A 22,190-nucleotide genomic window follows, 5' to 3' on the forward strand; every position below is an offset into this window, starting at 1 on the left:
ACTACACCCCCTACTGGAATGCACAATGTGGCGCCCCAGCTCCACACACCCCCCTGTTGGGGCGGGACTCCGCAATACCGTCCACAAGTGGTTGGGCACCATTCCTTTCCGCCGTCCCATCCCAAATCCTAATCCTAACAAATCCCAGTGCCATTATAGTCATAATGGCTTGGTGCTTTTCCCATGAAATTTCTCTTACAATGAGACACGTCCCAGTACATAGACGTCACTGCATTGTATCTTTGATCACCGTTATTATGTCAATACAGAATTTTGTAACGTGACAATACATAATGGAGGTTTGTAATGGGTTTTGTTTAGGTCGAGAGCTTACCGCGGGGCGAGGGTTAATTTAGGTGAGTGGAAAAAAAGGATACCTGGAGCCAAAATGCAGAGTAGGCATCCGTGTGTTTCAATAATCGTGTTAAACAATTGAACTGTGATGGTTGGCTGCATGCAAATTTACTCTTCTCGTGTGTGTGAAAAACGGATCGCACGGGTTATGTGTTTGGTATGGTAGTGTGCGATTGAGTGCTGGTCCCAGGAAGGGTGCGGGAGTGGAGTGCGTGCGTGCGTGCGTGCGTGTGTGTGTGTGTGTGTGTGTGTGTGTGTGTGTGTGTGTGTGTGTGTGTGTGTGTGTGTGTGTGTGTTATCACCTAGTTGTGCTTGCGGGGGTTGAGCTCTGCTCTTTCGGCCCGCCTCTCAACTGTCAATCAACTGTTACTAACTATTATTTCCCCCCCCCCACTACACACCACACACACACCCCAGGAAGCAGCCCGTGACAGCTGACTAACTCCCAGGTACCTATTTACTACTAGGTAACAGAGGCATCAGGATAAAAGAAACTCTGCCCATTGTTTCTCGCCGGCGCCTGGGATCGAACCCGGCACCACAGGATCACGCGTCCAGTGTTCTGTCCGCTCAACCACCGGCTCTTGGCTGTGTGAGGGGGGGGGGGGAATTGTGCCTGCCAGCACGCCTGCTGTTGCTATCGGATATACTGTTCTGGCTATCAGAAGAGCTTGTGTTGCGACGGAGTGTGGCTATCTGGAGCAGTGTTGAGGTGGTGAACTTTCTTTGATACCCTACTTTGTTCTTTGAATATCTGGTGTAGTTGCCATGGTAATAATAATCCCCCAGCATCATCACCATCCTTATCATTATCTGTCACTATCTCAGTCAGCGTGATGGTGATTGGTCAGGGTGACGAGTGTGTGTGTGTGATTGTGGATTGTGACTTCTGTGGCGGCTGTTATCTGTGTGATAACTGGAATCCCAGCCGGCTGGAGGCTTCCCCAATCATCAGGCTCTCGATAGCAACCCAATCCCCTTCACCTCTCCCCCCCCCCTTTACCCCCCACCCCCCAGATTTCCCCCCCCCCCCCCTCCTCCCCTTCACTCGCGCGACCTCTTGAAATACGTTGAAATTGTTGGAACGCGACGCAGCTTGCTGCACAACACAGTCTGCTGAAACAAGTCCCAAATTGCAAAAATTTTGCCTGGGTGTTTGTGAAGAAGAGCCATCCAACTGTTGTAGAGCGAAAACTCAGGCCCAGTAGTTGGTTTAAAGTCCCCGACAGCTGTCTCTTGGGGGGCGGCTATTGTGTGTGTGTGTGTGTGTGTGTGTGTGTGTGTGTGTGTGTGTGTGTGTGTGTGTGTGTGTGTGTGTGTGTGTGTGTTTTGCGGCCGGCCACGAGTTAGTTCCCTTTAGCTTGACAGTTTTTCCGGGCTAATTGACGTTTAAATTGCCTCTGTGATAGAAAGGTGTTAGTTTTGTGTGATTGGTTGATCGTTATTGGCAGCGAGAGAGAGAGAGAGACAGAGAGAAAGACAGAGAGAGAGAGAGAGAGAGAGAGAGAGAGAGAGAGAGAGAGAGAGAGAGAGAGAGAGAGAGAGAGAGAGAGAGAGACAGAGACAGAGACAGAGACAGAGAGAAAGAGAGAGAGAGAGAGAGAAAGAGAGAGAGACAGAGACAGAGACAGAGACAGAGACAGAGACAGAGACAGAGAGAGAGAGAGAGAGAGAGAGAGAGACAGAGAGAGAGAGAGACACCATCTCGCTTAAGGTGTAATTGATTCCGTGGTCTGCCGTGGGATAGTGTTCAAGTCTGGGATGTGTATGTACTCACCTGGTTATTCGTGGACTCACCTAGTTACTCGTGTACTCACCTAGTTACTCATCTCGGAACATAACAGCTGACAAAAGAATTAGTAAGGATTTTGTTATTTTTTATATAGAAGGTTAGTTTTAATTTGAAATGTCATTGATGTTTCTTTGTGAAATTGTAAGCAAGATATCTTTAAGAAATCAGCTCATCTGAAGCCTGCCTGTAGAAGATTTCTCTCTCTCTCTCTCTCTCTCTCTCTCTCTGTCTCTCTCTCTCTCTGTCTCTGTCTCTCTCTCTCTCTCTCTCTCTCTCTCTCTCTCTCTCTCTCTCTCTCTCTGTCTCTCTCTCTCTCTCTGTCTCTCTCTCTCTCTCTCTCTCTCTCTGTCTCTCTCTCTCTCTCTCTCTCTCTCTCTCTCTCTCTCTCTCTCTCTCTCTCTCTCTGTCTCTCTCTCTGTCTCTCTCTCTCTCTCTCTCTCTCTCTCTCTCTCTCTCTCTCTCTCTCTCTCTCTCTCTCTCTCTCTCTCTCTCTCTCTCTCTCTCTCTCTCTCTCTCTCTCTCTCTCTCTCTCTCTCTCTCTCTCTCTCTCTCTCTCTCTCTCTCTCTCTCTCTCTCTCTCCAGCCTCGCCCATTCCCTATACAGTCTTTCCCGCCACTCCCTGAAACTATTTCCTGTCCCTCCATCACCCTATATCTCCACCCTGCCCCCCTTTCCCTTCTCCACATCCCCTATCCTACCTTTTCATGCCCTCTCTCTCTTCGTTCCCTGCTTTATTCCCCTTCCCTTCGCATCCTATCCCTTCCATTCCTACTCTTCTCTTTCACTAAATTCAAATATCCCTTCTTGTCCCAACCTGTCCTACTGTCCCTATTTCGTCCCGTCCCATCCTGTCCCGTCCGTCGACTCCTCCCACACACTAAGGGTGACTCATGTTCAAGGAGAAAATGGTGGACCCGCCCTTGAAGGTTCTTCATTTACATAAAGCAATGTTTAAATCTTGGCAGCTCTCACACACGCTGCACGTTTAACATTTGGCTTCGTAAACGTTTCCAGATATTCTGCATTTTTCATCAGCTGTATAATTGTCATTCATCTTGTACCAGGTTGGCTTGGAGGAGGGAGGAAGGGGCTGTGTCAGGCGACCTTGGGAGTCACTTGGCACCTAAGGGCACCTACTCGCCCTAGGCTAAGGGCGCCTACTTGCTTTTTATTATAGGGTTACCTACTTTTGACGGGGGGTAACTTGACAGCCAAAGTCACGAAGACCTATTAGGGTTCTCCCGGGGCTTAAAACATTACTCACGTTTTTATCATTGATAGATAAAAATGAATTCAATTTTGATTTAAAAAAAGTTTTTTTTTAAGTGTGTGAGGAAGAAAGTTAGCGTGACTAGAGGCGCTGTGAAGCAATGCTTTTGTTGTGGATAATGTGTGTTTCCTCACTACCCTGGAGGTAACGAGGAGGATGAGGAGAAGAAGGAGGAGGAAGTTCTTCTTATCCAACCTGTCATTTTTCTTGCAGTTGTGACGGCTACTTTATTGTGTTCTTTAAAGGTAAGGTCTTCCGACATGAGTACACCCAGATCCTTTACATTGCCTTTTCGTTCTATGTTATGATTTGACTGAGTTTTGTACGTGGTTTCCGTTTTTATATTTTCATTGTTTTTCCGTAGTGCATAAGCTGGAACTTATCTTCGTTAAATACCATATTATTTTCTGTAACCCATAAAAAGACCTGATTTACGTCTGATTGGAGGTTTGCCGTGTCCTCTATGTTGTCTATTCTCATGAAAATCCTAGTGTCATCTGCAAAGGATGATACAGTGCTATAGGTTGTGTTCTTGTCTATGTCCGATATGAGGATGAGAAAAAGTACTGGAGCAAGCACAGTACCCTGGGGGACTGAGCTCTTCACGGTTGATGGACCGGATTTTATTTTGTTGACTATTACACATTGGGTTCTGTTAGTCAGGAAATTGTAGATCCATCTGCCTATTTTCCCGGTAATTCCTATTGAACTCATTTTATGTGCAATAACACCATGGTCATATTTGTTAACATCTTTTGCGAAATCTGTGTAAATTACATCAGCGTTTTGTTTGTCTTCCATAGCATCTCCACACGCACACATTCCCTATGTACTCCCCCACCAGAGTGAACACAGGAGCCAGCATCCACCTCATCCACTCACAGATGCTTGGATAAACATCTTCCATTCATCTCCCAGATATTGTTTCATTTATCTCGATAAATGAACCTGTAGGCTTAGGTGTGAGACTGTAAGCATAGATGTTTGAATAATTTCTCATATAGCTTACCAGGAATTGCTTACCATCGAAGTGAAATCGATGATGGCTTAAAAATAAAAGGTTTGGTGAAGGATTTTATTAACGTTGAAACAATTGTAGAGGTTCAGCTGGCAACTCGTCTAGACCAATAGGGACACCGAAATACACATCATCGACAACAACAGTCTGCGAGCAGCCGCGTCCAACAGCCTGGTTGATCAGTCCAGCAACCACGAGGCCTGGTTGACGACCGGGCCGCGGGGACGCTAAGCTCCCCGGAAGCACCTCAAAGGTAACTTGCAACTGGTATGTTTTTGTTAAGTTGCTCACAAAGGCCTAAGTTATGAGCAACTTTGTGAGTAATTAAGTTGTTGTAGAGGCGTGCAGGTCACTCTGCACAAACGCCTCCGTAACTGGCAGAGCGATTTGGCAGCCAAATGATGTCGATACTTCAGATTCGACGCACCAATCACTTGGACTTGACGGTAGAGCGACGGCTTCACTTCTTGCAGGTCGGCGTTCAGTCCCCGCGATCGTTTAAGCGGTTGGCCTCCATTCTATCCCAAATCCTTATCCTCATGTCCCTTTCAGGTGCTATATAGTCGTATGGACTTCGAACTTTCTGCTGATAATTACGTATCTTCAGATCTCTCTCTTTGATCAATGTAGACAAGGAGCGCCTTAAGAAAGTGGTGAGTACTTGGGTTTTGTCAGTGGTTGAGCTCCTCGCCACCTCCAGTGGGAGGTAGTGGCTTGGTCTTACGGGGAACCACTGAGGCTTCGAACCACTGAGGTTTCGGACCACTGAGGTTTCGGACCACTAAGGTTTCGGACCACTGAGGTTTCGGACCACTGAGGTTTCGGGCCACTGAGGTTTCGGACCACTGAGGTTTCGGACCACTGAGGTTTTGGACCACTGAGGTTTCGGACCACTGAGGTTTCGAACCACTGAGGTTTCGGACCACTGAGGTTTCGGACCACTGAGGTTTCGGACCACTGAGGTTTCGGACCACTGAGGTTTCGGACCACTGAGGTTTCGGACCACTGAGGTTTCGAACCACTGAGGTTTCGGACCACTGAGTCTTAGGATAAAAAGTGTACCTGTGTAATGAAAAGGTCGGAAGTTGCATCATCACCGTGCGGGGTTTGTGTCCGTCAGACAAGTATTGTTTAGCGGGTTTTGTCTCGTCAGTGTCAACTGTGCAGTGAGCAGTGCAACTTGCAAGGAATTAAGATTTATTTCTGGAGCACTTGGAATACATCAAGAGATCAAATACGTTCGTGAAAGGATTATACGTGTCAACAGTTGCGTCTGCTGGAAGCGCTCTCAAGTCTCCAGTTGAGAGCGCGAATCTAAACGTCGTTTATTGCAGATGGAGGCGTTTTAAGAGTCGCGTATACGCGCGTTATCAGACGACTGGTTACGCCTGAGGACCCACGATCGGCGTAAATGCTGCTGCTGACATTCCTGGCCGATAACGCAGCATCAGAGACCAGCAGCTGCAGATCTGCTTTAATTACGCTCACAGCTTCCCTTACGCGATGCGACAAATGCCGTGTTTCAGACGTGGGGGTTGGTCCCGTGAGATAATTTATTGACGATGCTAACTGTGCGTTGAAAGTGCGTATATCGCTCACAACTGCAGCGAGCAAATCAGCGTAGCGAAACATTTTGATATGAAGACCATTGAAAAACGAACAAATGGTCTAGTCACTCATGGGGCCGAGTTTCGACCGTCTCTGGTCAACATTTTCCAATTTGTCGAGATCTTCGCTTTCGTACCTCCTCATCTTCAAAGACACTTCGAACCAGAAGACATCAAATATATCGTAAATTGAAGCCGGAAATGTGGATGTTTCGCGGATATTATAGAGAGAATAGAAGGGAATAACTAGCGGGAATATATGAGTAGCGGGCAACTTGTGCAGTGGGGCCCGTCAGGAAGGTGGTGGTGGTGGTGGGGTTCTACAAGGTAGTGTAGTCTTAGTGACGGCCACGACGGCCACCTCACACCGCCACCTGCCTCCCCCACCTTCACCTGGTTCCTTACAGGCACCTGTTGGCCCCCCACGGGGTCCAAGAGGTGGCACTGGGGCCAGGCCACGTCGCTACGGGGGATTACTCGCTAACTGGCTTAGTGGTTAATGATTGTTGTGCCGGAGAAGGATTTTTTATTTGGTTCAGTCGTTCATTTTTTGCCAAAAAATGTGTTGAAAGTACAACAAAAGTTGAAACGTGTAGATATCATTCATGTTTGATACCCGTTATCTTGTTGATACGATTCGTGCTTGATACATAATGGATTACGAGTGGTGGACGATGATTTATAACGTTGATGTGTCTCAGTGGTGAAGATTAATCGTAGTTGGTATTGTGTCATAGTTGACGAGTTTACAAGTGTGTGGGATAATGAAGTTGACTTCAGTACTGAAGCTTGGCGTGTTGAGGCCGGGGGAGAGTAGCAAGGACCACCAGGACCCCTTGGTGGCCTCCGTGGCCAAGGGCAAGGAGAAGTTGGGAGGTGTTATCAAGTATAGTTCCCTGCCTTCCCTGCTGGAGAACCAGGGGGCGAGCACCTCCCCTTGTGGTACTCCGGAGGAAGAGGTACCCAGATGCCAAAGGGTGTACTTCACCCCTGGTGACACCCCGTCCTTCAAGTCCTCAGTCTTCTTCAATGACAAGGATGAGGAGGATGTCCATCAGGGTCGGACTCTCAGCTCTCTTCCCTCGTTCCTTGACCACAGCACACACAAAGTATCCTTGCTTCAGGACGCCATAGTAGAAGACCATCTTAATAGCCAGGGAAAAGAGGAACTTGAAACGTTGCTAAGATCGTCCAGACACGCCATACGGACGCCACATAATCGAAGTCTGGACAATATCGATGTTGTGGCTACTTACGTTAGCAGCTTTGAAGATTACTTCAGCAAGCAAAACAAAGCAAACCCAATACCACAGAACAGAAAACATTTCCTCAGCGCTCAGACTCAAAGCAACGCCTCGGAAGGACGAAGGAACGGTACTGTGATTAAGAAAGGGCCGCCCATCCCCCCCAAACCCCCGAGGATAAAAGATATGAGAAATGAAGCCTCAAGAGAAAGACGGACGAATTTACATCGCCAGGATAAACAGAAAGTCAGCAGCCCGCCAGTGGCCCATACCGCACACAGGACAACAGCCAGAGCGGCGCAACTGCAGAAGCAACCTGGAGGCGATAATGAGGAGTGTGACCAACCCTCACCGGATGCGCACCAGGGCGTCCAAACTACTAGGAAGAACGAGTCAATGTCAGTGGTTAAGGTTGCCCCTTGTGTCGAGGCTATTACCTCCCACCGCGTACATGCTTCTACCAGTCACCATCCACACACTACCAACACACCCCCAACCACACCCGAGCACACAGGAAGAGCAGCACACTACACTCACAGCCACTCAACACACAACTACAGGTCACCAATCGCAAGCTACCTCCAGTCACCAGTCACCAGCCACGCCTGAATCACCCCATCACTCTCACTCGAGCTCAGAACGCGACATGAGGCGGAATCGAACTCCTGCATGTGGCAGCGATCACAGTCCGGCTAGCAGCAATGTACCTCCCTACGCCCCAGGTCAGGGTCTTCAGAGCAACAAATGGCCTGTAACAAGCTCAGAATCTGGTCTCGATAGTTTCGGCAGGTTTTCCCCATCTGGCAGAGAAAACGGGTTCAGGGACGGTGAAATAGGGTCGAAAACTGATTGTGGATTAAGTAACAGATCGGCGAGCTGTGAAGGTATGCTGTGTGTGGCTGAGGAGGACACGTTATGTCAGATCTTGCCAGAAACGCTGCTACAGGAACGTCAACCTCAGCAAGACGCGAGACGACCTCTGCGTTCGGCCAGCGCGACTGACCTCAGACCCAGGAAACACGCCGAAATAAATCGATTAATGACACGTTCTCCTGCAGCTTGTCCCGCCGCGACTCTTCAGCTCTCTGACGTAGAGGAACCCCATCATGGCAACCAAGACCAATGGGTCGTGTCAGATCCTAATGGCCACTCTCTATCTCCTGTCTCTGAACGTCCCGGGTTCGACAGAAGAGCTTCGAAAGTAATATCTATCAGCAATGAGAACGTAAATGCCCCCCAAAGTGGCAAGGAAACTATGTATAAGAAGTCATTCGGGATGTCTCTGACTGACGTAACTACCGACAAGGCCATATTTCCGCTGGGTCGGCGGCAATCCCAAGCGACCATTACGAGTTCAGGCAGCGAGGACTCTCAGTACGGCTTTGCCAATTGGCCTCGGGGGTCCAACGAGTCCCTCAGGGTTCACAGGGACAGCCAGCCCCGCAAGATGGGGCTCTCAGGGATCATAACGACTCCAAGATTGTCTCGGAGACCGGCCAGCTCCTTAAGAAACACCTCCCCAATAGAGAGCAGCGGTAGCAGTGTCGCTTCCAGTGAAGTTTCAGGGCACTGGAAGCCTGGAATCACTTCCCCCGGCGAAGTTCCGGAACCAAACAAGCTTAGAAGCGCCCCCTCCAGCGAAGTTCCAGAAAGCTTCCAGCTTAGAAACGCCCCCTCCAGTAAAGCTGCAGGAACCTGCAAGCCGGCGCCAAGGTTCCACCGGCCTCTCCTGCCCATCACGGTGCCCAGGATTAAGAAAGGAACCCGAAGGCTGTCCTTCAGGACTGCGGAGGTCCCCGAGGAAGAGGTCCAGCTTGACAGGTAAGATCTCTCTCTGGCCTGGTGTGTCTTAATTGGTTTGGTATTAATATCTCGTCTCGAAATTCTAATACGTTTGAATGTACTCAATAATCATAATTGTAAATTAAATAAATGAACGCATTGGTGTTACTGTAATGGTGCCATTGGTGCTTTTGTGATCGACAAAAAGCGCTCAGGAGATTAAAAATGTAGATTTTTAGAAATGCTCCATATAGATACAGACCTTTTGGCGCGTAAAATTCAAAAACTTACGCCAATCTTAGTCAACGGCTTTGGATGTCCAACCGCCCGTAGGATCCATAACTGCCGGTATTAAAACCATGATCTCATAGCTACGTCACACACCCCAGGCTTATATTAGACTTAAAACCAAATTGAATTGAGTAATTTTCGTTAGGATTTCAATCTTTTAGATTAGGCTAAGTTAGGCTCATTTAGGCTAGGCTTGGCTAGGATGTGTTGGGTTTGTCTAAGAGAGTAACGATGCCGTAGCCTCTTCAAACATTTCTCAAGTCTTTGGCCCTAGAGACTAGAGTAGACGACGGGCGTCCGTGAAATAGGGAGTAGATAAGTAGAATATCTACCGGGTAGAAGCAACGGGACGCTGCATATTTCTTCACACAAGGAGGTAGAAGTATGCCGCATTGCTATTATTTCAATGCCTGAAAACAATGTTTTATAGCTTGCATTTTAAGTTCTCGGTCTGAAAGAGCTTGGCATTGTACATTGTACATTGTACTTTGTGTACATTTTGGTCCCCCGGGAGGTTGAGTCGGTCTGTGTTCGTGCTTGTGTGGGCAGTAAACTGATCAATGGAATACATGAAGCGAACAACAGAATACATGAAGTAAACAACAGAATACATGAAGTAAACAACAGAATACATGAAGTAAACAACAGAATACATGAAGTAAACAACAGAATACATGAAGTAAACAACAGAATACATGAAGTAAACAACAGAATACATGAAGTAAACAACAGAATACATAAATCAAACAATACAATACATGAATCAAACAATGAAAGTGATAGCAGTGTCTCAATTTTGGCTGAGGAAAAGCTACCTTTTTTCATTATTTTCATGTAATAAAACCCAACTATTTTAGGGCATTTGGGTACGTATGCCCCCTTTTATATTTATTGAGAGAATGCGTGCTGAAAAATATTGTTTCTAATATTTACAGAATTACAAAACCTATTACTAACCTTTTTTTTTTCCCAAGAGGTTACTTTACTTCAAGTAAACATTATGATCACTAAGATATACCTTGCTATACCTTAGTGTATAAGGTATACCTTCCAGGAAACTGGACTAAACGATAGACCTCACATATAAGATAGTCTTACTTGATTGCATTAGTGATATAATTTATGCAACTTGATTTATAATTTAATTCCTTATAATTTAAGGAACTTGATTTAGATATGGGAGACTTAACTTTTAAGAAGCATCTTGATGCTACTGCTGGAAACTAGGAGAGTTGACAGACAGACAGACTACAGTTATGCCCCTTATGTGTAGTGGAAGTGTGTTGTACAGTCTCAGGCCTCTGATGTTGATAGTTCTCTCTTGAACACTGTGAGGGGTCGGCCAGTTATGCCCCTTATGTGTAGTGGAAGTGTGTTGTACAGTCTCAGGCCTCTGATGTTGATAGTTCTCTCTTGAACACTGTGAGGGGTCGGCCAGTTATGCCCCTTATGTGTAGTGGAAGCGTGTTGTACAGTCTCAGGCCTCTGATGTTGATAGTTCTCTCTTGAACACTGTGAGGGGTCGGCCAGTTATGCCCCTTATGTGTAGTGGAAGTGTGTTGTACAGTCTCAGGCCTCTGATGTTGATAGTTCTCTCTTGAACACTGTGAGGGGTCGGCCAGTTATGCCCCTTATGTGTAGTGGAAGCGTGTTGAACAGTCTCAGGCCTCTGATGTTGATAGTTCTCTCTTGAACACTGTGAGGGGTCGGCCAGTTATGCCCCTTATGTGTAGTGGAAGCGTGTTGAACAATCTCAGGCCTCTGATGTTGATAGTTCTCTCTTGAACACTATGAGGGGTCGGCCAGTTATGCCCCTTATGTGTAGTGGAAGCGTGTTGAACAGTCTCGGGCCTCTGATGTTGATAGAGTTCTCTCTCTGAGTACCTGTTGCACCTCTGCTTTTCAATGGGGATATTCTGCACATCCTGCCATGTCTTCTGGTCTCATGTGATGTTATTTCTGTGTGCAGGTTTGGGACCAGCCCCTCTAATATTTTCCACGCGTAAATTATTATGTATCTCTCCCGCCTGCGCTCAAGGGAATACAGATTTAGGCTCTTTAGTCGGTCCCAATAGTTTAGATGTTTTACTGAGTGGATTCTAGCAGTAAAGGATCTCTGCACGCTCTCCAGGTCAGCAATTTCTCCAGCTTTGAAAGGAGCTGTCATTGTGCAACAGTATGGCATATGTAGGGCTGAGAGGAGTAGGTCAGGGTTAGATTTGGGGTCATGTCAAGACAGGGATTAGGGTCAACCGAGGTCTGATAAAGACCTTTTGTGCCCTCTGTAATGCTTTTTGCGCTACCGCTCACAGGATGAGTATGGGGTGCACAATAAACTAGCCGCCTCAGGCGGCAACAATCAATCAACCGGGACATATATGTATAGGACGAGTCCTACTATGAGGAGAAAGCGCCAAGCCATTACGACTTATAGCACTGGGAAGGGATCAGGATAAGGATTTGGGATGGGACCGGGGGGGGGGACGAGTCCTAACTATAGCATAGTGGGCGTGTCCGGCCCCTTATGCTCACAATTAGACCCCGTCCTCTCCAATAGTACGGCGTATTTTGACGTATATAACCACCTACGGTCAAAAGGTCATAGCGGCTCGCAAAATTGACGTGACGTCACATTTTCTATTTGTGGGTCTTCGGTTAGGTTCAGGCAATCTAGTACATCGTTTTAGTGAGGTTGTGAACGCTGGTGAAGACGGGTGTATAACTAACAGACGTTGTCTGACCCCTTGGGAGCAAACACTCCCTCCCTCACTCTCCCTCACCCCTCCCTCACCCTCACTCACCCTCACTCACCCCTCCCTCACCCACCCTCACCCTCCCTCACCCTCACTCACCCTCCCTCACCCCTCCCTCACCCACCCTCACCCTCCCTCACCCCTCCCTCACCCACCCTCACCCTCCCTCACCCTCACTCACCCTCACTCACCCTCACTCTCCCCTCACCCTCCCTCACCCACCCTCAGTGACACCACTAAGTACTGAAGGGTACTTGGTGGTGTCAAGAAGAGCCTTCATTATACACAGTTGCAGAGTATGATTGCAAATGCACAGTTATCATTATACTCCATGTACACCTTTGTGCATCACACCATTGTGCATCAGGGGGGCGGTTTTCTCTGCAGTCATACTCTTGAGTGTGGAGTTGTGGCAGTGTGAGGCCGGGTGTAACACACTAGGGTGTAGGGAGAGGGAGGGAGGGTGTGTGAAGGGAAGGGAGGGGGAACAAGAGGTACCAGGAAGAGACTAGGTACCAATAAGCGATGCAAATACCACACACCATTTGAACACCCCATCCAGGAGTTCCAATTAATTCCTGAACACATACAGACGCCACACTGCAGATTACAGCAGCAAGCCATCAAGGTGTCGAATACGATTTAAATCTTAGATGACATAATGTTAGAAATATTGGATCAAGAAGAGAGGTTCTTCCTCTACAGGTGGTGGGGCTTACACTAGCTTCCTCTACAGCTGGTGGTCCCTACATCAGCTTCCTCTACAGCTGGTGGTCCCTACATCAGCTTCTTCTACAGCTGGTGGCCCCTACACAAGCTTTTTCTACAGCTGGTGGCCTCTACACCAGCTTCCTCTACAGCTGGTGGCCTACTTAATCTACTGGATCTACTTAAGTCCAAATAAGGGTACCAACTCATAAATGGTAGATACAAGAAAAAAAAGAGTTTAACATGTGAATTTATCACCAAATAAAATTGATACCTGACAGGATTTGAGGAATAGAACAACTCTCGAAATGACTTACAGGTAATCAACAGGTATCACTCTCCCCCCCCCCCCCCCCAATCTCATACTAGGTGTGGGAATGGATGCAAATGCCATCCGTTAAATAAACATTACCTTTGCATGCCCTGTAAGCCACAGACTAACGCTAACTGGGTCCTTACCTGGCCATTCCTCCCCTGATAGATCTATCTTGAGATGATTTCGGGGCTTAGCGTCCCCGCGGCCCGGTCCTCGACCAGGCCTCCTGTTTTTGTTACACAAAAAGGTATGCAGCACGTAACAGCTGTCTTAACTCCCAGGTACCTATTTTACTGCTAGGTGAATAGGGGGGCATCAGGGTGAAAGAAATTGCTCATTTGTTTTCGCCTCCATTGGGGATCGAACCCGGAACCTTAGGACTGCGAATCTCGAGCGCTGTCCACTCAGCCGTCAGGCCCCCAAGCATACACATACACACACACACACACACACACACACACACATATATATATATATATATATATATATATATATATATATATATATAATATATATATATATATAATACCCCTCTATACAGATAGTATAGATTATAGAAGAACACAATTAAAATACGACCTTCAAATTGCATTCTAAAGATATTAACAATTGCGTTCAGAATACTTGTGCGAAATGTGATTTTTTCGCTTAACTGTATTGCTAAGACGCATTTTTACGTGTTGGAGATAATCTAAATTTGTTGATTTGTTTGTGGTGGTGAGCAGAGGCCCATGTCACCAGGGAAGGAACTATCATGTGGAAAGTGCCAAGCCATTACGACTATATAGCACTGGGAAGGGGTCAGGATAAGGATTTGGGATGGGACGGGGGGAAAGAAATAGTGCCCAACCACTTGGGGACGGTCGGGGATTGAACGCGGACCTGCATGAAGCTCTGGCTCTTTGGTCCCAGTGTGGATGTCATCCCGGCTCAGCCCTCTGCTGCCTCCCATTCCACCACAAGTCTGGGCAAATGACTTTTATATAACATGGAATCAACGTTGATTTGATGGTGTAAGCGTTACTTTAAGCATCTTTCGCTCAATGGGAGGGCCAGACAGGTCTCAAAGTCTATCTCATTAACGACGAGGAGATATGCAGAGTGTGTTCTCAGATGCCACAGTCTCAAAGAGTAACGGTAATCCGACGTTGAAACGACGTTAAAACGACGTTGAAACGACGTTAAAACGACGTTGAATCGACGTTGAATCGACGTTTAAAACAACGTTGAAACAACGTTAAAACGACGTTAAAACGACGTTTGAAACGACGTTTAAAACAACGTTGAAACGACGTTAAAACGACGTTGAAAAAACGTTACTCTTGCATATTATGGCCACTAGATTATACAAAGTGGCAATATGACTTAACACCAGTCTAAGGCAAGTATGCCACAAGGATACAATTTGTGGGGCTTTAGACAGACACAGTCGAGCTTAAAACCCTGTAATTTAGACGGGTGAAGGATGTTGACAGGCATCATAATTAGGGCCACAAGCACTTCCCGTCATCAATCAATAGACAGACCTAACGACCCAGTACCCCGCCCCCCCGCCCCCCTTTCCTCTCGATATATCTCACGCTATCCTATAACTCTTGACGCAAATTTACACCCCCCATATATTCAGCAATTTAGTCCATGGCGTATATTAAATCACGTTAGGTGGTATGGGGCCTAGGTTTATATCACCTAGTGTGGAGTGATGGGTTATCCTGTCGTGTTATCCTGAGGGGGGGGGGGTTAAATGGCTTACTAACCAGAGATGCTGTGATATCACCTGCCTTGTGATAACGTGTTAGTGTGGAGTGATGGGTTATCCTGTCGTGTTATCCTGAGAGAGGGGTTAAATGGCTTACTAACCAGAGATGTTGTGATATCACCTGCCTTGTGATAACGTGTTAGTGTGGAGTGATGGGTTATCCTGTCGTGTTATCCTGAGGGGGGGTTAAATGGCTTACTAACCAGAGATGCTGTGATATCACCTGCCTTGTGATAACGTGTTGGGGGTGGGTACGAGTAGTGAACATGAACGTTGATTCGGTAGAATGTACACACAACGTCGACACAACTGTTGAAGGGCGGGAGCAACAGTAGCAGCCACAACGGGAGCAACAGGAACAGCATCTTGGCTGGGAGATACATCTCTGGGGATCACCCCGGAGGCTGTTCGTCTTGGTATTTAACCGCTGAGGTGTGACAGGTGGCCACCCCCCTCCCCCCCCTCTCCATCCCCCCTCCATCCCCCCTCCATCTCCATCTCCCTCCTCAGCAGGTAAGAATGAGGCGCTGGTCGCCAATTAACAGGTGTGTGCTCTGGGGTGCTGGCCGTGGTTGAGGGCCTGCAGGTGTGTTTGTGTGGGGGGCGTGAGGTGTTAATGAGGTCCATCTCTTGATCTGCCACTCCGTCAAAAATCTATCCTTCTCACCTATCGAGGCCGGGGGATTTTGATAGCTAAGTGGACAGCGCTTTGGACTTGTAATCCTTGGGTCCGGGTTCGATCCCCGGTGGCGGCAGACACAAAAATGGGCAGAGTTTCTGTCACATAAGGGGCATAACTGGCCGACACCTCACACGTGTTCAAGAGAGAACTGGATAAGCACCTCCAAAGGATACCTGATCAACCAGGCTGTGACTCATACGTCAGGCTGCCGAGCAGCCGCGTCCAACAGCCCTGGTTGATCATGTCCGGCAACCAGGAAGGCCTGGTCGACGACCGGGCCGCGGGGACGCTAAGCCCCGGAAGCACCTCAAGGTAACCTCAAGGTAACCCTGAATGCCCCCCTGTTACCTAGCAGTAAATAGGTACCTGGGAATCAGACAGCTGCTGCGGGCTTCTTCCTGGGGTGTGTGGAAAAAAAAAACTAGTAGTAACAGTTGATTGATTGACAGTTGAGAGGCGGGCCGACAGAGCAGAGCTCAACCCCCCCCAAGCACAACTAGGTGAATACAACTAGATGAATACAACTAGGTGAATACAACTAGTTGAATACAACTAGATGAATACAACTAGTTGAATACAACTAGATGAACACAACTAGATGAATACAACTAGTTGAATACAACTAGATGAATACAACTAGGTGAATACAACTAGTTGAATACAAACTAGATGAATACAACTAGGTGAATACACGCCCTCAATGCCTCCTCTCTCACTCCCTCACACTCTACGTCACTCCCTCACCCCTCTCACGACGCCGCACCGGTTGCGTCTACGCATGATGGGATTTTGTTTTTTGCCCCCCCCTCTCCTCCCCTCCCTCCCCCTCCCCCCCCCCTTTCCCTTCCCCCCTTCCCTCCCCCTCCCCCCCCCCCCCCCCCCCCCCCCTTCCCGATTTGTCATTTAGAGCGAGGCAGAAGCGTATAGTGTGAGTGGCTTGTTGCCTCGAACGGCGACCACCGGAAGGTTGTGGCCCTGCTGGTTCTTCCGTCTGGTCATCCTGGGCGTCCCGTAGAGCCGCCACCTGCTTGCGGTGATTTTCGGGGCTCTGCGTCCCCCGCGGCCCCGGTCCTCGACTAGGTTCTCCTGGGTGCTGTCTGGTAAGCAGGCCTGTTGTGACCGGCTGCTCTCGGATGTATGGGTCACCGCCTGCTTGATCCTCGGCTTGTGGCTTGTTAAGACGCTCCTTGTTTGTTCTCTTTCTCTCTTTCTCTCTCTCTCTCTCTCTCTCTCTCTCTCTCTCTCTCCTCTCTCTCTCTCTCTCTCCTCTCTCTCTCTCTCTCTCTCTCTCTCTCTCTCTCTCTCTCCTTCTGTCCTCTTCTCTTACCTTCTCATTTCTCTTCTTACTTTCTCATCCTTTCGTTATCCCTTTTTTCCTACTTCCTTTATTCCATTTTTACTTTCGACTATTTTTATAACTCCTTATCATCGTTATCAATATTCTCAGTGAGGAAAAGATAACACGAGATGTTTGTAGTAGTTAGATAGTGTGGTCTACACTGGGCGGGATTTACCTGGTTTAAGCGGGGATTCCAGGATTTAATGATGAAAGCAGAGAGTGCAGGATTTATCGGAGCTTTCTGGATTTAACGATGAAAGCAGAGAGTGCAGGATTTAGCGGCGATTTTCCAGGATTTAACGATGAAAGCTGCGATCCCGGATCTTAGCGAGGTCTAACGGCGATTAAGACAGCTGTTACGACCCAATTATAGCGCTTCAGGGCACATATAACAATTCAACTTTCGCACAAAACTTCAAGATTAGTTAAACCATAAAGTGAAAGTCTTAAATGTGGGATTAGGGGTGGGAGGGGGAGGGGGGTTAGTGTTTGATGTCGCACGCAAATGATGTTTTTATGTGGGATTAGACAGCGTTGAATGGTGAATGTTTTGGGCGTATTTTATTGCATAAAATAAGGCGAAGGCATTGGTTCATGTATTGTATTGTTGTTTTAGGCTGTGGCGAAATATTGGAGTAGTGGAACAGTTAATTAATAGACACACGCTCCCTCACGCACGCACATACACGCACATGCGCACGCAATCACACACACAGTTTAGTGTCAGAGTGGTTGACAAATGGAATGCATTTGGAAGTAATGTGGTGGAGCTGACTCCATACACAGTTTCAAGTGTAGATATGATAGAGCCCAATAGGCTCAGGAACCTGTACACCAGTTGATTGACAGTTGAGAGGCTGGACCAAAGAGCCAGAGCTCAACCCCCGCAAGCACAACTAGGTGAACACACACTTTGTGGGTGTAGACTCCTAAATGAACAAATCCACAAGGGCCGTGACGAGGATTCGAACCCTACGTCCGAGAGCATCCCAGACGCTGCCTTAATCGACTGAGCTTCTGTGTGTAAAGAGAGAGAGAGAGAAAGAGAGAGACGAGGAGATGAGAGAGACGAGAGATGAGAGAGAGAGATGAGAGAGAGAGAGAGAGAGAGATGAGAGATGAGAGAGAGAGAGAGAGAGAGAGAGAGCATAAGATCGACTCTCTGCCCTCGTCCATAAGGGCCACGGCCCCTCACACTTATTCCTACTCTGGGAGATTTTAGTGAAAATTTAAAGAGGCTTCAATCCTCTACCAAGTAGTTTAGGACGGATTCGAATCTGTGTCAAGTGTGATTTGCTCTCTAGGTGAGGTGGTTCTGATCGGCGGGTTGGTTAAGTGTTAAGGAGGGTTTTCGTAATGTTTATTTCTTTGTGAGAAAAGCAGTTGTGTTTGTTGACTGTGGCCCCTCGCCATATTAAGGAAGATAAGCACAGGAAATGTGTAGGGTTATGCGCTCGTGAGTTCGATTAGTTGTGCGTTCGTGGGTCTGTGCGTTCGAGAGCTTGTGCATGAACATACTACGACTGGTTAGTTCTTTATAGGAGGGCGGGGAAGCGAGCTGTCAAGAGAAACCGTCAAGCCATTACGACTATATAGCACTGGTCAGGATAAGGACTTGCGATGGGATGGCAGGGAAGGAATGGTGCCCAACCACTTGTGGACGGTCGGGGATTGAACGCCGACCTGCATGAGGCAAACCCGTCGCTCTATCGTCCACCGTCCTAGGAGACCTAGGGTATCTAAAAACAGCTCATAAGGGACTTTTTCCAATAGAGACGACTCTTTACCTAAGCTCTCTCTCTGAGGGATTCATATAGAGCTTTTACCCTCAATTATCCAAGACGTTTGGCACTGTTCCTCAGCTCCTCTACTGTCCTGTAGAGGTTTTACTGGTTTTGCATTTTCCCTACAAACCTGCAAGCACATCTGAGTGGTTGAAAATTTGATGATCACTGCCCAGATTTCCGCCTCAATCGGCAGTGACAACGCGCTCAGCGGACCTCATCTGTCCGCTAGATCTCCTTCTTCACTACTCTCTAATTTACCTTGTAATGAAGATCGCAATGACTGACTACGGTAGTTTGTTCGAGTAAGAGTTGTTTGAGGGGGTAATTACGACCTCAGGGAAGTATGACGAGAAGAAGGAGTAAGATGAATGTATTGTGAATGTCGAAGCTCTTGCCGGAACAATCGTGGACATCTTCAAGAGGAAACTAGATTTATTCCTCCAAGGAGTGCCGGACCAACCGGGCTGTGGTGGGTATGTGGGCCTGCGGGCCGCTCCAAGCAACAGCCTGGTGGACCAAACTCTCACAAGTCAAGCCTGGCCTCGGGCCGGGCTTGGGCAGTAGAAGAACTCCCAGAACCCCATCAACCAGGTATCATCCAGGTATCTTCTATCTTACGTACTTCCTTGTCCCTTGTCAAGAATGTAGGCATGGGTAGGTAGGAGGAGATACGTTGATGAAAAGGGAATTGCTAAGTAAAATTACAGAATATATTAAACTGGTTACATTACTTCCCTCTCAGTAGACACATGGTGCACGTAAGAATGTGTCATTCTTAAGAATATCTTGCGTATGTGATTCTTAGGGCCTAGATAAGGTCACACATTCTTACCCTGAGGAAACCCCCCTTTCTTAAGCTTGCCCTTCTATTCTTTGACCTTCACACAAGGAACCTCGGGGCCTCGGCAACAAGGGATTCATTTTTGTAGGAAGCCTTGAGAGGATTCCCTTCACTCTTACCCTTCAGAGAGCAACATTTAGACTGCCTAAGAGGTATACCCTTCAGTGTATCCTCAAAGCTGTGTATTACACTGAAGGCTCTTCAAGTTATTTTAGCATGGTTGATGGTTGAGCTCATACTTAGCTGAGGTTAAATATCACACCTATTGAACACCAGAGCTGTGTTCAGTAGGTATATATATATATATAATGTGTGTGTGTGTGTGTGTGTGTGTGTGTGTGTGTGTGTGTGTGTGTGTGTGTGTGTGTGTGTGTGTGTGTGTGTGTGTGTGTATGTCTAACCTTATGATTGCTTTGTTTGGAACACAGGTGTGACATTGTAAATTAAACAACTTCACTGATCAATAAGATTAAATATCATTATGGTAAGTTAGTTTGCTCACCTGACTCTGCAACTCAGGTAAATTACTCCTGTAAGTTAGACTCTCATAAGGTTAAACAAATATTAACATCATTTTAAGGATGCCTTTAACCGCATTTTTGCCCTTCTTAGTGCACCCGTAAGCAAATGCCCTTCACGCTTCGTGCCCCCCCCTTCATCTGATGCCCTTCGTGCTATACCCATAAACGCATGCCCTTCATAGGATATCCTGTGTCATCACCAAGGTCCTCCCTAAGGAAGAGGCCAATTACCCCTGGAACTTCTCCGGCATTAAGATACAGGACAGGCATGTTTCTTGGCTCGTCTGTCCTTTGTGTGTGTGTGTGTGTGTGGTGTGTGTGTGTGTGTGTGTGTGTGTGTGTGTGTTGTGTGTTGTGTGTGTGTGATCTTATACTAATGACTTGTTATAGTTCCATGTATCCCTGGTAGTTTAAGGACGAGTGATCCGTGTGAGTACCTCACTGTACCAGGGTTGTATGGTAAAGGTTGTCCTCTGAGCATATAACTGATGTCTGGTATACCTCACACCACCTCCGGCTGTGGGCTCGCTTTGTGCACACTCTGATAGCTCTTGGCCTTCCCTGATGCATCTGTTGGACTCCTCCTTCTCTCCTGCTGTTCCCCTAGGACTGGGGGTGAGTCCCTGGTTCATGTGCTAGAGTCCCTAGTCCCTGGTACATGTGCTAGGGGGGGGGGTCTGGGCTCCCTCGGTAGTCTACCCCTTCCCCCCTGGGTTATGTTCTTGTTCTCATGATGCAGGAATGTTATATGTGGTTATACTAGTATGCGCACCTGTCTGCAGCGCTCATGGTATGCTCCAGGTATGCTCAGGTAGGTAAAGTAATTGGTAAAGTAGGACGGTGGGTATTCAATTTTCTGACGAACAGAACACAAAGAGTAACAGTCAATCATATAAAATCTAGTCCAGGAGCAGTTAAAAGCTCTGTACCTCAGGGTACAGTCCTTGCACCGCTGCTGTTCCTTATTCTCGTGTCTGATTTAGACAAAAATACAAGTCACAGCTTCGTGTCATCCTTTGCAGATAACACAAAAATCAGCAGGAAAATTACCTCTGCTGAAGACATTGAAAAACTACAAGTAGATGTTAATAAAGTTTTCGACTGGGCAGCAGAAAATAACATGATGTTTAACGGTGATAAATTCCAGGTACTCAGGTACGGCAAAAATGAGGACCTAAACATAATACAGGGTACAAAACACAATCAAATTTGCCCATAGTAGGAAAGCAACATGTCAAGGATTTGGGAATAATGATGTCCGACGATCCTAACGTTTAGGGAGCATAACCAAGCAAATATTGCGTCAGTCAGGAAAAATGATAGGATGGATTACGAGAACTTTCAAATCCAGGGATCCCATCACAATGATTGTACTCTTCAAGTCACTTGTGATCTCCCGTCTTGAGTACTGCTCAGTACTCACTTTCCCCTTCAGAGCAGGAGAGATTGCTGAAATAGAGGGAATACAGAGAACATATACGGCACGCATAGACGAGATAAAGCACTTAAATTATTGGGATCGTCTCAAAGCTCTCCAAATGTATTCTCTAGAAAGGAGACGAGAGAGATACCAAATAATATACACATGGAAAATACTGGAAGGCCAGGTCCCAAATCTACACAGTAAAATAACAATATACTGGAGTGAACGATATGGAAGAAAATGTAGAATAGAACCAGTAGAAGAGCAGAGGTGCCATAGGCACAATCAGAGAACACTGTATAAACATCAGAGGTCCGCGGTTGTTCAACACCCTCCCAGCGACTATAAGAAATATTGCCGGAACAACCGTGGACATCTTCAAGAGAAAACTGGGCGGTTTTCTAAGAGAAGTTCCGGATCAGCCGGGCTGTGGTGGGTATGTGGGCCTGCGGGCCGCTCCAAGCAACAGCCTGGTGGATCAAGCTCTCACAAGTCAAGCCTGGCCTCGGGCCGGGCTTGGGGAGTAGAAGAACTCCCAGAACCCCATCAACCAGGTAAGAAGGTATCTGCTTTGTCGCAACTTCCAGCAAGGGAAAAAAAATGTAATTGATTCCTCTGTTCACACATTGATCTCACGTTACCAGAACCCCCTGCTAGTTATTTCTCAATAACGGGATGAACAAATGTTCATAAGTTACGCCT

The 22,190-nt window shown here is 47.2% G+C and overlaps 1 protein-coding gene across 1 annotated transcript in view; it reads left to right on the forward strand.

Annotated features, from left to right (window-relative positions):
* Window positions 1-6,368: 6,368 nt before the first annotated feature.
* LOC123767331 (protein prickle) overlaps window positions 6,369-22,190 on the forward strand; it is a gene marked incomplete in the record, with an annotated part of 316,302 nt that continues 300,480 nt past the window's right edge. Inside the window, 1 exon segment of the mRNA XM_069312959.1 lies at window positions 6,369-9,107. Coding sequence (XP_069169060.1) covers window positions 7,480-9,107 — 1,628 coding nt within the window.

The sequence above is a fragment of the Procambarus clarkii genome, chromosome 74, assembly GCF_040958095.1.
Source record: "Procambarus clarkii isolate CNS0578487 chromosome 74, FALCON_Pclarkii_2.0, whole genome shotgun sequence".
In the NCBI taxonomy this organism is placed as follows: Eukaryota; Metazoa; Arthropoda; class Malacostraca; order Decapoda; family Cambaridae; genus Procambarus; species Procambarus clarkii.